This window comes from Choloepus didactylus, chromosome 13 (genome assembly GCF_015220235.1).
Source record: "Choloepus didactylus isolate mChoDid1 chromosome 13, mChoDid1.pri, whole genome shotgun sequence".
NCBI classification, from domain to species: Eukaryota; Metazoa; Chordata; class Mammalia; order Pilosa; family Megalonychidae; genus Choloepus; species Choloepus didactylus.
Genome location: NC_051319.1, coordinates 28,127,656 through 28,140,519, shown reverse-complemented (window position 1 = coordinate 28,140,519; position 12,864 = coordinate 28,127,656). Strand labels below are relative to the sequence as shown.

Here is a 12,864-nt window from a genome sequence, read left to right as displayed (position 1 = left end):
ATTAAAATTCTAAATAGCTGTGGAATTTTATTGGATGTATATTCCCTCCAATAAATGACTTTGCCCGTATTAACAATTACTCTAATTTGTCACTATCTTTTAAATTTTAAGCAAAGAATTAAGCATAAAATAAAGAATATAAAAATGAATGTAAAACATTGCCCACTAATAAAGAAATCACTGCAATTTGAACAAAACTGTTAAAGCTTATGTCATTTTACCTGGACTAACAAACTTTGCTTTGAATATATTTATTTTTATAAAGTACTCATAGAAGATCATGAGAAAGTATGTAAAAAGATTCATTTGGGGAATAATTATTTATGACATGAAAGAAATGAGAGACCCCCAAGAGTTTTCCAGGGGCATCCACACTTATTAACGATCAACATTGAAGGGTAGTTTCCATAAAACAACAAGGACAGGGAAGTGAAAGGAAAGTGAAGTAAATTGAGGAGCTCTAGTTCTGGGCTCTAGTACTGGCTATTGTCACCCAGAGAAGTCACTTCATTTCTACACCTGAGCTGTGTGGGATCTCCTTTGTCTGTTTCCAAGGTAAGACTGTCAAATGTTGAAAACAAAACCCTTGTACAAATGGTTCTTTTGAAAAGGCATTTTAACAACTGAAACTAGTCCATGTCTGCTTGAAAGAAAGGAAGCTCAAGAGCTTGGCCTAAAATATCTTAAAATGAAATTTTTGTTTTTTTCTCAAATGCTAAAAATGCACTCGAGACCAAAGAATTAAGCAATATTAGTAGCAGGGACTAAAACCGTGATTGCGGCAAAAGACACTGGAAAACCCAAGTGGGTTTGGCAGATCTTATTTTTATAAAAAACATATTTTTAAGAACATCCACAAATACACTTCAACTCTTCCTTGTTACAATATAAAAATCTTTTCATCTCAGGTTCCAAAAGACTTACATTACTAAGATAGTACAGGAAAAGAACCAGACTCTATTTTCCTATGGTGAAAATAAAACTCACTCCTCAAAAAAAGATATAGGGTAGGGAGACAGCCTTTAAAAATTATTATAACATTTGTCTATTTTATGATTACCTGGTACCCATTCTTCTTTGTATACCTTCATGTATCTTTTACTATACCTTTCAATATCTAGAGAAAAAACAAAAAGGTATTCATTAGAAAAATCCATAATAAAATGGAACTGAAGCCATTCCTTTAAAACAATTGAAAACCCCAGATAACATCTTTAATTTTGTAACCAAGAAGTTAGAATTTAACAAGTGATTATGATTACTGAATCTTTATGTACACATTTCTTTTTTACTTTCTAGTATATTAGAATAGCCAGAAGGAAATACCTGAAATTACTGAACTGCAATCCAGCTGCCTTGATCTTTGATATTGATTGTATAATTATATAGCCTTTATCTTGTGATTGTAAAAACCTTGTAAGTGGTCCCCACTTGTACCCCCCTATCCTGTTTTTTAACTTTGGGGTCTTATGATAACAAAAGACAGTCTCTAATGTCTATTAATGAAGGAACTTGAGTCAGCCCAGAACCAACCCACCCCAATTCCTAAACTACCTTGCTAGAAGAAGTTGAATCTAACCAAAATTGACTTACCTGGCATGTGCAGTAGCATAAACTTTAACCTATGAGTGGCCTATACCTCATTATAATTCTAGAAATCATGCCTATCATCATACTAAGGCCGCCGTTTTCTTACATACTTTCTGCGTCTAAGCATGTAATCAGTCTGAGCATGCTCAGTAACTGATCATCTCTAACTTCATCATCTTGAGCCATTGTGCTCATTATCCTAATATCTGCCCATCTTTTGATACTATATAACTACCAGAGTCACTACAGTTCAGAGATACAGACTTTCAGGCCAATGGGCCATCTGATCTCCTGCTTCACACTTAGCAATAAACTTTCTCTCTTTGAAACTCCGGTGTCTCAGGAATTGGTCATTTGAGCATATCAGGCAGAGAACCCCCTGCTTTTGATCATTATCAATTTCATACACAGGGAGATTCCAACATTTGTACGTAATGTGTTCCTGAACACACACTGAAAAGTTCAATGAAAACTACATGTTAAAGAAGGTGGTAAGGGATTGGGGCCAGCCAAGACCTAAACCCCAATTATGGTCCTTAGTATCAGATAACCTGACCTCTGTGAAAATCTTCACAAAAGCCCAGTAAGGTCAGGAAGCCACTTGCATACCAGGTCAGGGAGGTCTACTCAGGCATCTTCTATTTTCTTCTTGTGATAATTCCCTCCCAGCTCATAATCTTAAACCCTTTGTAACAGGGATGCATTATACCTAAGTGGGGATGGAGGGCTGTGTACTCACCTCTAGCACTTACACACATAATCATTCAATTAGGCTCTTCATTGAGCTACTTTTCACAGCCCACTGGGAAAGTGAATGGGGAGAAGGGGGAGGAGTAAGCAATGTTTGGCTTGGTGAGGAGTTACCTGCCTGGGACACGAATGAACAAGGTTCAAGCCTTCCACCCCGCTACTGAGAACTCTGCAGGGACCTCCGAACTTCCTAAAGGAAAGAAAGCCAAAACTTTGGCTCTCGCTTCTGCTTTGCCTACTGTGCCTCAAGAAATTACCTTGATAAGGGCCCATTCCCTTTCCCAGAGGCACAGATTGATAAGCAACACCACCGCACAATAGCTTGAAACAATGGTTCATCACAAAAAGTGGTTTAGGAGTATAAACGTAAAAAAGGTAAGGTCATACAAAAGGTGAATATATAAAAGTCAAGGACCAACTACGTACTGATTTTTATTCTACATTAAGAAAATGCTTCCAAGTAATACAAGGGCTATGGTGTTAAAGAAAGAAAACTAATTAAAAAAAAAAAAAAGTAGATGCAGAGGCCTCAAGACAAGGCTTTTCTAGGTATTTAACTGATTGACTTCAGATCAAATGCTTAACCAATCTTGCGCTCAGGTTTCTCATCTGTAAAAGGAAGTCAGCACAAATTAGACATGCCCGGCATTTGCATTACAAGAATTCCCTTTTTATAAGTTTATTCCTTTTTTATAAATTTCTCCAAAACAGAACATATATATATATTTAATTTAGCCCTCAGTTTACCAGAAAAATTGACAGATGAATACAAATACATGAACAATCAAATGTAATATGGGTAATATGTTTGGGACTTGATTTGATTAAACCAATAATGAAAAAGTACTTTTGAGACAATAAAAGAAATTTGAGCATAAAGTAATGATTAGATGATGTTAAGGAGTTATTGTCAATTTTGTTAGTTGTTATAAAGGAATGGTGATAATGTTTAGGAAAATATTATCAATTTTAAATGTGCATTTAAGTATTTAGAGGAGAAATGACATAAGATATGCTTTAATCCACTCTAGGAAAAAAAGGAAAAGAAATGAAAGTGTATATGGGGAATCAAACAGCAAAATGATGATAGCTTTGGAACCGAATGATGTGAATATGGGTGCTTACTATACTATTCTCTCTACTTTCATGTATATTTGAAAATTCCAAATCAATATTATTATTATCGTACCTTTCTTAAATTAAAAGGGCTATGACAAAGCCTAATGCTCAAGCATTTTTAAAATAAAGAAAATCAGTTAAAGGTCATTCATTCACTCAAAATGATTTTTTGCGAAGTATCTAAACAACTCATCCTAGACAGTCAAGGTAAGAGAAGGAACTTTTCTGTTTGTTTGTTTTTCTCCATGGCTAACTGAATATATAAACTGAAGTGAGTCACTGAAGCAGCTCTCCCTCTTTATATTATTTCTATACATCTTCCTACCCTCATTCTTGGCCTTACATCTATGATGGCAGTTGTAAAACAGAGTTGATACGTAGGTACAAAATTAAAGATGGCAGCACCAAATCAAAACATAAAAACAAAAGCATTAAGGAAAACCAAAATACACTTCAGAAACTGATAGAGAAGATAAAATAATCTAGAAAATACTCATGTATCCCACATAATAACGAAAAGCATGAACTGGGATATACAATGTCAGAAAGACTAAAAACAAAAGGTAAGGTGACATCAGCAAAAAAGGCAAAATAAGGATCTCCAAAAATTTTCTCAATAAAAGAAAACTGGTGCAATTCTCAGAATCAACTTTTTCAGAATGCTGGAAATGAACCAAAGGTAGGCAGAAACCCACATAACATTTTTCAAGGCAAGAACAGCAAGCTTTGTGAGATTTTTACTTGTCCTAGTTCAATCCCCCAAGGTTAACGTTTAGTATCCCCACCCCCAACCCAAATGATTTAGGCATAAATTTCACAAACTATGCACAGAATCTATATGCAGAAAACTGCAAAACTCTTATGAAAGAAATCAAAGGAGATCATAATATAGATGCAATATAGATCTAAATATAGTCCATGTTATGGATAGGAAGATTCAATATTATTAAGATGTCAATTCTTCCCACCTTGATCTATAGATTTAATATAATCCCACTCAAGATCCCAGTAAATTATTTTGTGGCTATAAACTGATTCTAAAGTTTACATGGAAAGACAAAACACTCAGAATAGACAAAATGAAATCAAAGAACAAAGTAGAAACAACAGAAAAATTCCAAAGTGGGGGACTGACTCCACCTGACTTCATGATAAACCACAAAGCTACAGTAATAAATACAGTGTAGTACTGGTGAAAGAATAGAGAAATTGATGACTGGAACAGAACAGAGAACTAGGAATAGACCCACATAAATACAGTCAACTGACTTTGGACAAAGGGGCAAAGGCAACTCAGTGGGAAAAGGATACTCTTTTCAACAAATGGTGCCATAACAACTGGACATCTACATGCAAAAACATGATTCTAGACACAGATCTTACACCTTTCACAAAAATTAAAATCAAAATGGAACACAGATCTAAACATAAAATGCAAAACTATACAACCTCTAGGAAATAATACAGGAGAAAATTTAGGTAACCTTGGTGGATTCAGCAATCACTTTTGAGATATACTACAAAAGCACAATCCATGAAAAAAAATTGTTAGGTTGGATTTCATTAAAATTAAAAACTTCTGCCCTGTGGAAGACATTGTTAAGAGAATGAAAAGACAATCCATGCCTGGGAGAAAATATCTGAAAAACCTGTATTGGACACACTTTTATCCAAAATATACAAAGAACTCTTAAAACTCAACAATAAGAAAACAATCAAATAAAAAATGTACAAAAGATTTGAACGCATCTCACCAAAGAAGATACACAGATCACAAATAAGCATATGAAATGATGCTAAATATCAAATGTCATTAGAGAATTGCAAATTAAAACAATGACATGCCATTACACACCTATGAGAATGACTAAAACCCAATAATCTGACAATACCAAATGCTGATGAGGATGCAGAGTAACAGGAATGCTCATTCATTCTGGTGGGAATTCAAAATGGTACAAACACTTTGGAAAACAGTTTAGCAGCTTCTTACAAAGCTAAACATAATCTTACCATATGATCCAGTAATCGCACTTCTAGGTATCTACCCAAATAAGTTGAAAACTTGGGTCCACATAAAAACCTATGTACCGATATTATTAAAGCCTTATTCATAATTGTCAAAACCTAGAAGCAACCAAGATGTCCCACAATAAGTGAATGGATAAACCAACTGTGGTTTAGCCATACAAGGGAATATTATTTAGTGATAAAAAGAAATGAGCCATCAAGTCATGAGAAGACAAAGAAGAACCTTCAATACACATTGCTATGTGAAAGAAGCTAGTCTAAAAAGGCTACATACTGCCTGATTTCAACTATATAATACTTGGGAAAAAGGAAAACTAGAGAGATAATAAAACTATCAGTGGTCGCCAGGAGTTCAGAGGGAAGGAATGAATAGGTGAAACACAGGGAATTTCTAGGTGGTGAAACTATTTCATATGATACTGTAATGGTGGATACACGATATTATATTTGTCAAAACCCATAGACCTTTAAAGCACAAAGGGTGAACTCTACTGCAGGCAAATTAAAAAATAATCATTTAGGAAGCATAAGGATCCTAGGAAAGATGCAGACTGTGACATAAGAATTCACCTGTATTACAAATGTATGAAACAACCTCACTGAAGAGGATAAAAAGAAAAGGTGCTGACCTAAGTAACTTTGGAAATGAGTGGAGCCTGTTAGACTAAAAGCAAAAGGAACTGCATATGAGCCAACTGAAAGAGCTCTCAATGGCTAAAGCTGACCAATTTGAATAACAAAATAAAGTGGTATTGCATCATAACCCAAAGTATAAAATAAAAATCCATGAGTCCATACTGACATAGATGACTGAATAATATTAAATAAATAAACAGAAGAGAAGAGAAAAAGTCTCCCATGCAGTAGGATTCCAAATAATTTATAAAGCTACTCTGCCCTCAAGGAATGGGAACATAACTCCCTCCCTCCTTTAGTGGAGGCTGCACATAGTGCCTACCTACCAAAAAGAACAGTATGGAAAGGGGGAAAAAAAGAGTAGCTTTACAGTAGAGAAACCTACCAAACACTACCTCAGCAAAGTGATCAAGGTCAACATCAGCAGTGACAAGTCATGATTACAGTATGTTAATGAAATATAAAGAAAATGGCATTTTACATCTGTGGTCTTCCTCTCTAGAATCTATAAAGCCAGTCTAAGCATGTGAAAACAACAGAAAAATTCCAATAGAGGGGCATCCTACAAAATACTTGACGAGTATCCCTCAAAACTGTCAAGATGATCAAAAAAAGGAAAGACTGAGAACCTGTCACAGCCAAGAGGAGCCAAAGGAGACATAACAACTAAATGTAGTATGGTATGCTGGAACAGAAAAAGATACTAGGTAAAACTAAGGAAATCTGAATAACTATGGATTTTAATTAATAATAATGTATCAATGCTGGTTAATTAATTGCAACAAATGTACCATACTAAAGTAAGATGTTAATAATAGGAAAAACTGGGTGCGAGGTAAACAGGAACTCTGCTACTACCTTCTCAATTTTTCTATACGTCTAAAACTTTCCTAAAAAATAAAGTTGATTACAAATTAAAAGAATTGCACTGAATTCTAATCATAATTTTTCTCTGAGCATAAGAACCGAAAGATATTTGGCTACATAAAAGCATCTACTTACAATACAACATATATATATGACTCATATATATATATATTTGGAGGAAGAAGACAGGAGAAAGGCAATAAAAAGAAATTAGAGATTAATGATTAATGATTTAAAATACATATGCAGGAGGCTCTAAGACAGTGGCATAGAGGAGTGGAAGCTACTTAGCCCCCGTGTAACAACTAATAAACAACCAGGAACAACTACTACTAATCTGGAATAACTGGGGGGACGGAGGGCAAACGTGACTGGACAGTCATCATACACCAACCTGAATGGGGAGGAATGCCCAAGATGGCAGCATAAAATCTGTCAGCAAAAACTGTGGATCCAAGCCAGGTGCCCCCTCCCCCCATGGCCCGAGCTGCAAAGCCTCGTGATTCTAGAGAGCAGCTCTCTCTGAGCAAGTGAATACAGCTTAGCTGAGCTCCAACTGGGGTTTTAATTAACAAACGTGGACTGCTCGATACAAGCTATGAATCCCCAACAAGCAGACAGAGGCTTTGGGTGATGACTGACCTTGGAGAGCCAGAGAATGGCTGCGGACTAGCCCTGAAGGGGGCTTTTCCTGTTTCGGCTCAGCGGAGAAAGCCTCAGCCATTTTCAGTTCCCAGCACTCTGACCCTGACAAGGATGGAGAGAGCATAGGCAGAGAGAGACCACTGAAGTACTAATGACCTCTCCCTAGGGGATCTATCTTCCCTAAGAGGAAAGAGGTGAGGCCCAGCTCTACTACCTGCCTTCCATTCAGAACCAGACCCCAGAGCCTGGGGGAAAACAGCCACAGGCCACACCTCCTTACACCAGTCTGGAATTACAGGCAGACAGGTGCCACCTGCTGGGCAGAAAAGCACAGTAACCTGAGGGATCACGGGGTGTGCCAATTTTCTAAGACCCACCCTCAGGGAAACCGGATACTGAATATTTCTTCCTTCTGGGAAGAAAACCGTTTTGGTCCAGGAAAACCTGATTGGGGTAACAAAGGAATCCATGCCTAGATAACAGAAAACTACAACCTAAACTAAGAAAAACGAAGTTATGGCCCAGTTAAAGGGAGGAACTTACACTTCAAGTGAGATACAGGAATTTAAACAACTAATACTAAATCAATTCAAAAAGTTTAGGGAAGATATGGCAAAAGAGATGAACCGTATAATGAAAACACAGGACGTACATAAGGTAGAAATTGCAAGTTCGAAAAACCAACCGGCAGACTCTATGGAAATGAAAGGCACAACACAAGAGATGAAAGACACAATGGAAACATAAAACGGTAGGTCTCAAGAGGCAGAAGAAAACACTCAGGAACTGGAGAACAAGGCACCTGAAAGTCTACACACAAAAGAACAGATAGAGAAAAGAATGGAAAAATATGAGCAACATCTCCCGGAACTTAAGGACAAAACGAAATGCAGGAATCTACATGTCATTGGTGTCCCAGAGGGAGAAGAGAAGGGAAAAGGGGCAGAAGCAATAACAGAGGAAATAATCAATGAAAATTTCCCATCTCTTATGAAAGACATAAAATTATGGATCCAAGAAACGCAGTGTACCCCAAACAGAATAGATCTGAATAGGCCTATGCCAAGACACTTAATAATCAGATTATCAAACATCTAAGATAAAGAGAGAATCCTGAAAGCAGCAAGAGAAAAGCAATCTATCACATACAAAGGAAGTTTGATAAGAGTATGTGTGGATTTCTCAATAGAAACCATGGAGGCAAGAAGGAAGTTGGGGGATATATTTAAGATGCTGAAAGAGAAAAACCACCAACCAAGAATCCTATATCTGGCAAAACTGTCCTTCAAATATGAGGGAGAGCTTAAAATATTCTCTGACAAAAGACAATGACAAAAGTTTGTGAACAAGATACCTACGCTACAGGAAACATTAAAGGAAGCACTGCAGACAGAAAGGAAAAGACAGGAGTGAGAGGTTTGGAAAACAATTTTGGGAGATAGTAGCACAGCAATGTAAGTACCCTGAACAAAGATGACTGTGAGTATGGTTGAAAGAGGAAGGTTAGGACCCATGTGGGACGCCAGAACAAAAGATGAAAGATAAAGACTGGGACTGTATAACTCAGGGAAACCTAGGGTGCTCAAAGATTGTAATAAAAGGTACAAATATGATTTTATATGAGGTAGAACAAATGAATGTCAACATTGCAAGGTGTTAAAAATAGGGTGGGATTGCGGGGGAAAATATAATCAATGCAAACTAGAGACTATAATTAACAGAAACATCGTATTATGCTTCCTTTAATATAACAAAGGCAATACCAATACACCAAAGCTAAATGCATATGGTGGGGTGGGAGAATAGGGGAAGGGTATGGGACTCCTGGCATTGGTAATGTTGTCTGACTCTTTATTCTACTGTAGGTTAATGCTATCTTTCCTTTTGTTGCTTCCTAGCTGTCATGTTTCTCTCTCTCTCTCTCTCTCTCTCTCTCTTTCCTTTTTCTTTTGTCTTTCTGCCTTCTTTGACTCTCCTTCTTTGTGGAAGAAATGGAGATGTCCTTATATAGATAGTGGTGATGGTGCTGAATACATAAATACGTGACTATACAGGGAACCAATGATTGTTTACTTAGGACTGAATGTATGACATGTGAACAAAACAGTCTTAAAAAAAAATGGGTTGATAAAGAAACCTTGAGTGAAACCTGAGTGAAATAAGACAGACACATAAAGACAAATATTGCAGAGTCTCACTGATATGAATTAATTACAATATGTAAACTCATAGACATGAAATATAAGTTACTTGGATATAGAATGAGGCTAAAGAATGGGGAGCAGTTGCTTATTATGAGCAGAATGTTCAATTAGGTTGAACTTAAATGTTTGAAAATGGACAGAGGTGATGGTAGCATGTTGTGAGAAAAACTAACAGTGCTGAAAGGTGTGTGAAGGTGGTGGAAAGGGTAAGCTCAGAGTCACGTATGTCACCAGAAGGAAAGTGGGAGGTTAAAAGATGGGAACATATAAAACAGTGAATCTTGTGGTGGACAATGGCCATGATTAACTGTACAAATATTAGAAATCTCTCTCATGAACCAAAACAAATGTATGACACTATAACTAGAACTTAATAATAGAGAGGCATAAAGGAAAAAAATGTATACCTATTGCAAACTGTATACTACAGTTAGTAGTATTTTAACATTCTTTCATCAACAGTAACAAATGTACTATACCAAAACTATGAATCAATAATGGAGGGGGGGTGGTAGGGTATGGAAGGATTTGAGTTTCCCTTTTTTTGTCTTTATTTCTTTTCTGGAGTAATGAAAATGTTCTAAAAATTGAAGAAAAAAATTAATTGTGGTAACGGATGCATAGCTGGATGATGGTACCATAGGCACTTGATTGTACACTTTGGATCTTTGGATAGTTGTATGGTATGTGAACAATCTCAATAAATATATATATATATATATATATATATAAAAACATGCAGATTTATATATACACACATATATGAGTGTATATTATAAAAACATTAGGTGAATATATATTACATATGTCTACATACAAATATAAAATGTATATATTATATTTAAAAAATTTTTTTTTAAACAATAGTGTTTTTAACCATACTACATCAGCAAGAGAAGGAAACATGAAGATTTCCAAGGAGAATTTCCTTGTATCAATTTGGAAAATTCTGTGCAAGAGTTTTCTCCTAAAAGGAACAGAAATGTAAAATCCCGTATATTTTTGAACACTTTATTGCAGTTACCAAAGATAAAGAGCCCTTTCATCAAGATACAAGCCAATTGCTCAAAAAAAACCAATGACAGAATTATGTTCTCAAGGTCCCTGTATACAACTCATATAAATGCTTTAATGATTTAATACACTGTTAAATTAGACAAGTGCTTTAATAACAACCACAATCTAAGTAAATCTGTCCCATAACCTAGATCAAAGATTAATTTTAAAAAGCCTAAAGTAAACTTTGCACTATTATTTTTTTCTAGCAAGAATGACTATTTATTAGTTCATTTAGACTTACTTTTTTTGCCTTTAAAATGAGAACTTTAATTTCACTTTGGAACTCAGATGAAAGACAATCACGAAAGTAAAAAAAGTTCACATTTTTGAGGTAAAAATATCTATCAAACCATTATAAAACTTCAAACAGCTATGTTTTAAAAATATAAATAAAATTGTCTAAAATACTTGTCAGAATTATGAGTACATGTGATATCAAGATACAAGATTTCTTTTTGACTCTCAGCCAATTCTAAGTCTTTCAGGGAGAGGAAAAATGGAACGCATTTTTTAATATTAATGGAATGAGGTGATACAACATGTATTTCTCGAGTTTTAATGACGTTTTGAGAACTCAAGGATGATACTGATCTCTCTAATTTTAACAATCAAGGTCAGAAACTGAAAATCAATATAATTCTACTCTACTATGCTAAATAACTACTCAGGTTTGGGTTTCTTTCCTCCAAAACCACTTCCCACTTCCAGTCTGCGACTGTCAAGCCTTCTACAATTGTAATTTCTCCTCTCTGCCCTGGCATCATAGAAAAATACATATTTTATATTTTCTAGCATATCTGATACATGAGTGGTAAACCAGAAAATAATCAAGGCTTTTAAAATTTTTAGCCTAAAATAAATAATCAGAGACCTGCATAAAGATTTATGTACAAGAATAATTATCACAGCATCAAATATTTGAGTAAAAAATTGGTAACAACTTAAAACATAATAGTAGGGAATTAATTATAATTAATAATGTTATATTCATACAATGGAATGCCACAGTGATTAAAAATGTTATTTCCTAGAATATTTAATGATATGTGAAAATGCTAATATATTGAGTAAAAAAAGGAAGATACAAAGTAATAACATGCAAATACGAATCCAATTTTATAGAACGAATACACATAAGCTAGAATATACAGTAAAATATTAATACTAGTTCCATAGATGTTCTGTTAATACTTTTGCATGTTTTACAGAATTTTCACTTAACATATGAAACTTTTATCATGAAAGGTTATTTTTAACAATAAAATACCAAAAAGGATAAAGTATTTTTCTATTAAATCAACATAAACATGTTATTTCAAAGTAGTTGATAATTTCTGATCAAATCACATCAATCAGCATTAAATGATAATATATATTGTGCCTAAACATTATTTTTTAGGTATACATTGAGCCACATAATCAATGATTTAAATACTCACCTTGTTTTTCTTCAGGTGTTTCCATAAAAAAAGGCATTCTTTTCATTGTTTCTCTCAGCTCCTGTTTCAAAGCCAGCATATAATCTTCACCTTCTCCTGTTTTCAGTGGCACTGGTTTATAATCTGTATCCTGTTTAAATTGAGAAATGAAGATTTTTAAAAAACAAATTTTAATATCATATTTTTCTATACTATGTAAAAAGTAAACTATTTAACCTCTTGTGATGGTTAGGTTCCTGTGTCAACTTGGCCAGGTGATAGTACCCAGCTGTCTGGTCAAGCAAGCACTGGCCTAACAATTGCTGAGAGGACATTTGTGGCTGGTTAATAAACCAAAAGGCTGGTTTATTAAATCATCAGTCAATTGACTGCAGCTGTGACTGATGACTCAATGAGAGAAGAGCATGTCTTCCACAATAAGAGAACGCAATTGGCTGGATTTAATCCAATTAATCAGTTGAAGACTTATAAGCAAGACGGATAGAGGACGATCACTTCTTCTTCTTCTTCGGCTGCCCAGCGAA

General features: G+C 35.1%; 1 protein-coding gene across 2 annotated transcripts in view; it reads right to left on the bottom strand.

Moving 5' to 3' along the window:
- The window catches only part of POLR3G (RNA polymerase III subunit G), a 41,443-nt gene that overhangs the window by 15,327 nt on the left and 13,252 nt on the right, over positions 1-12,864 (bottom strand). For both annotated transcript variants that reach the window (XM_037802173.1, XM_037802174.1), the window contains exons 3-4: positions 12,341-12,470; positions 1,061-1,117 (exon numbers count right to left, since the gene is read on the bottom strand). In XM_037802173.1, the coding sequence (XP_037658101.1) occupies positions 1,061-1,117; positions 12,341-12,470 (187 nt within the window). The remainder of the gene's footprint in view (positions 1-1,060; positions 1,118-12,340; positions 12,471-12,864) is intronic.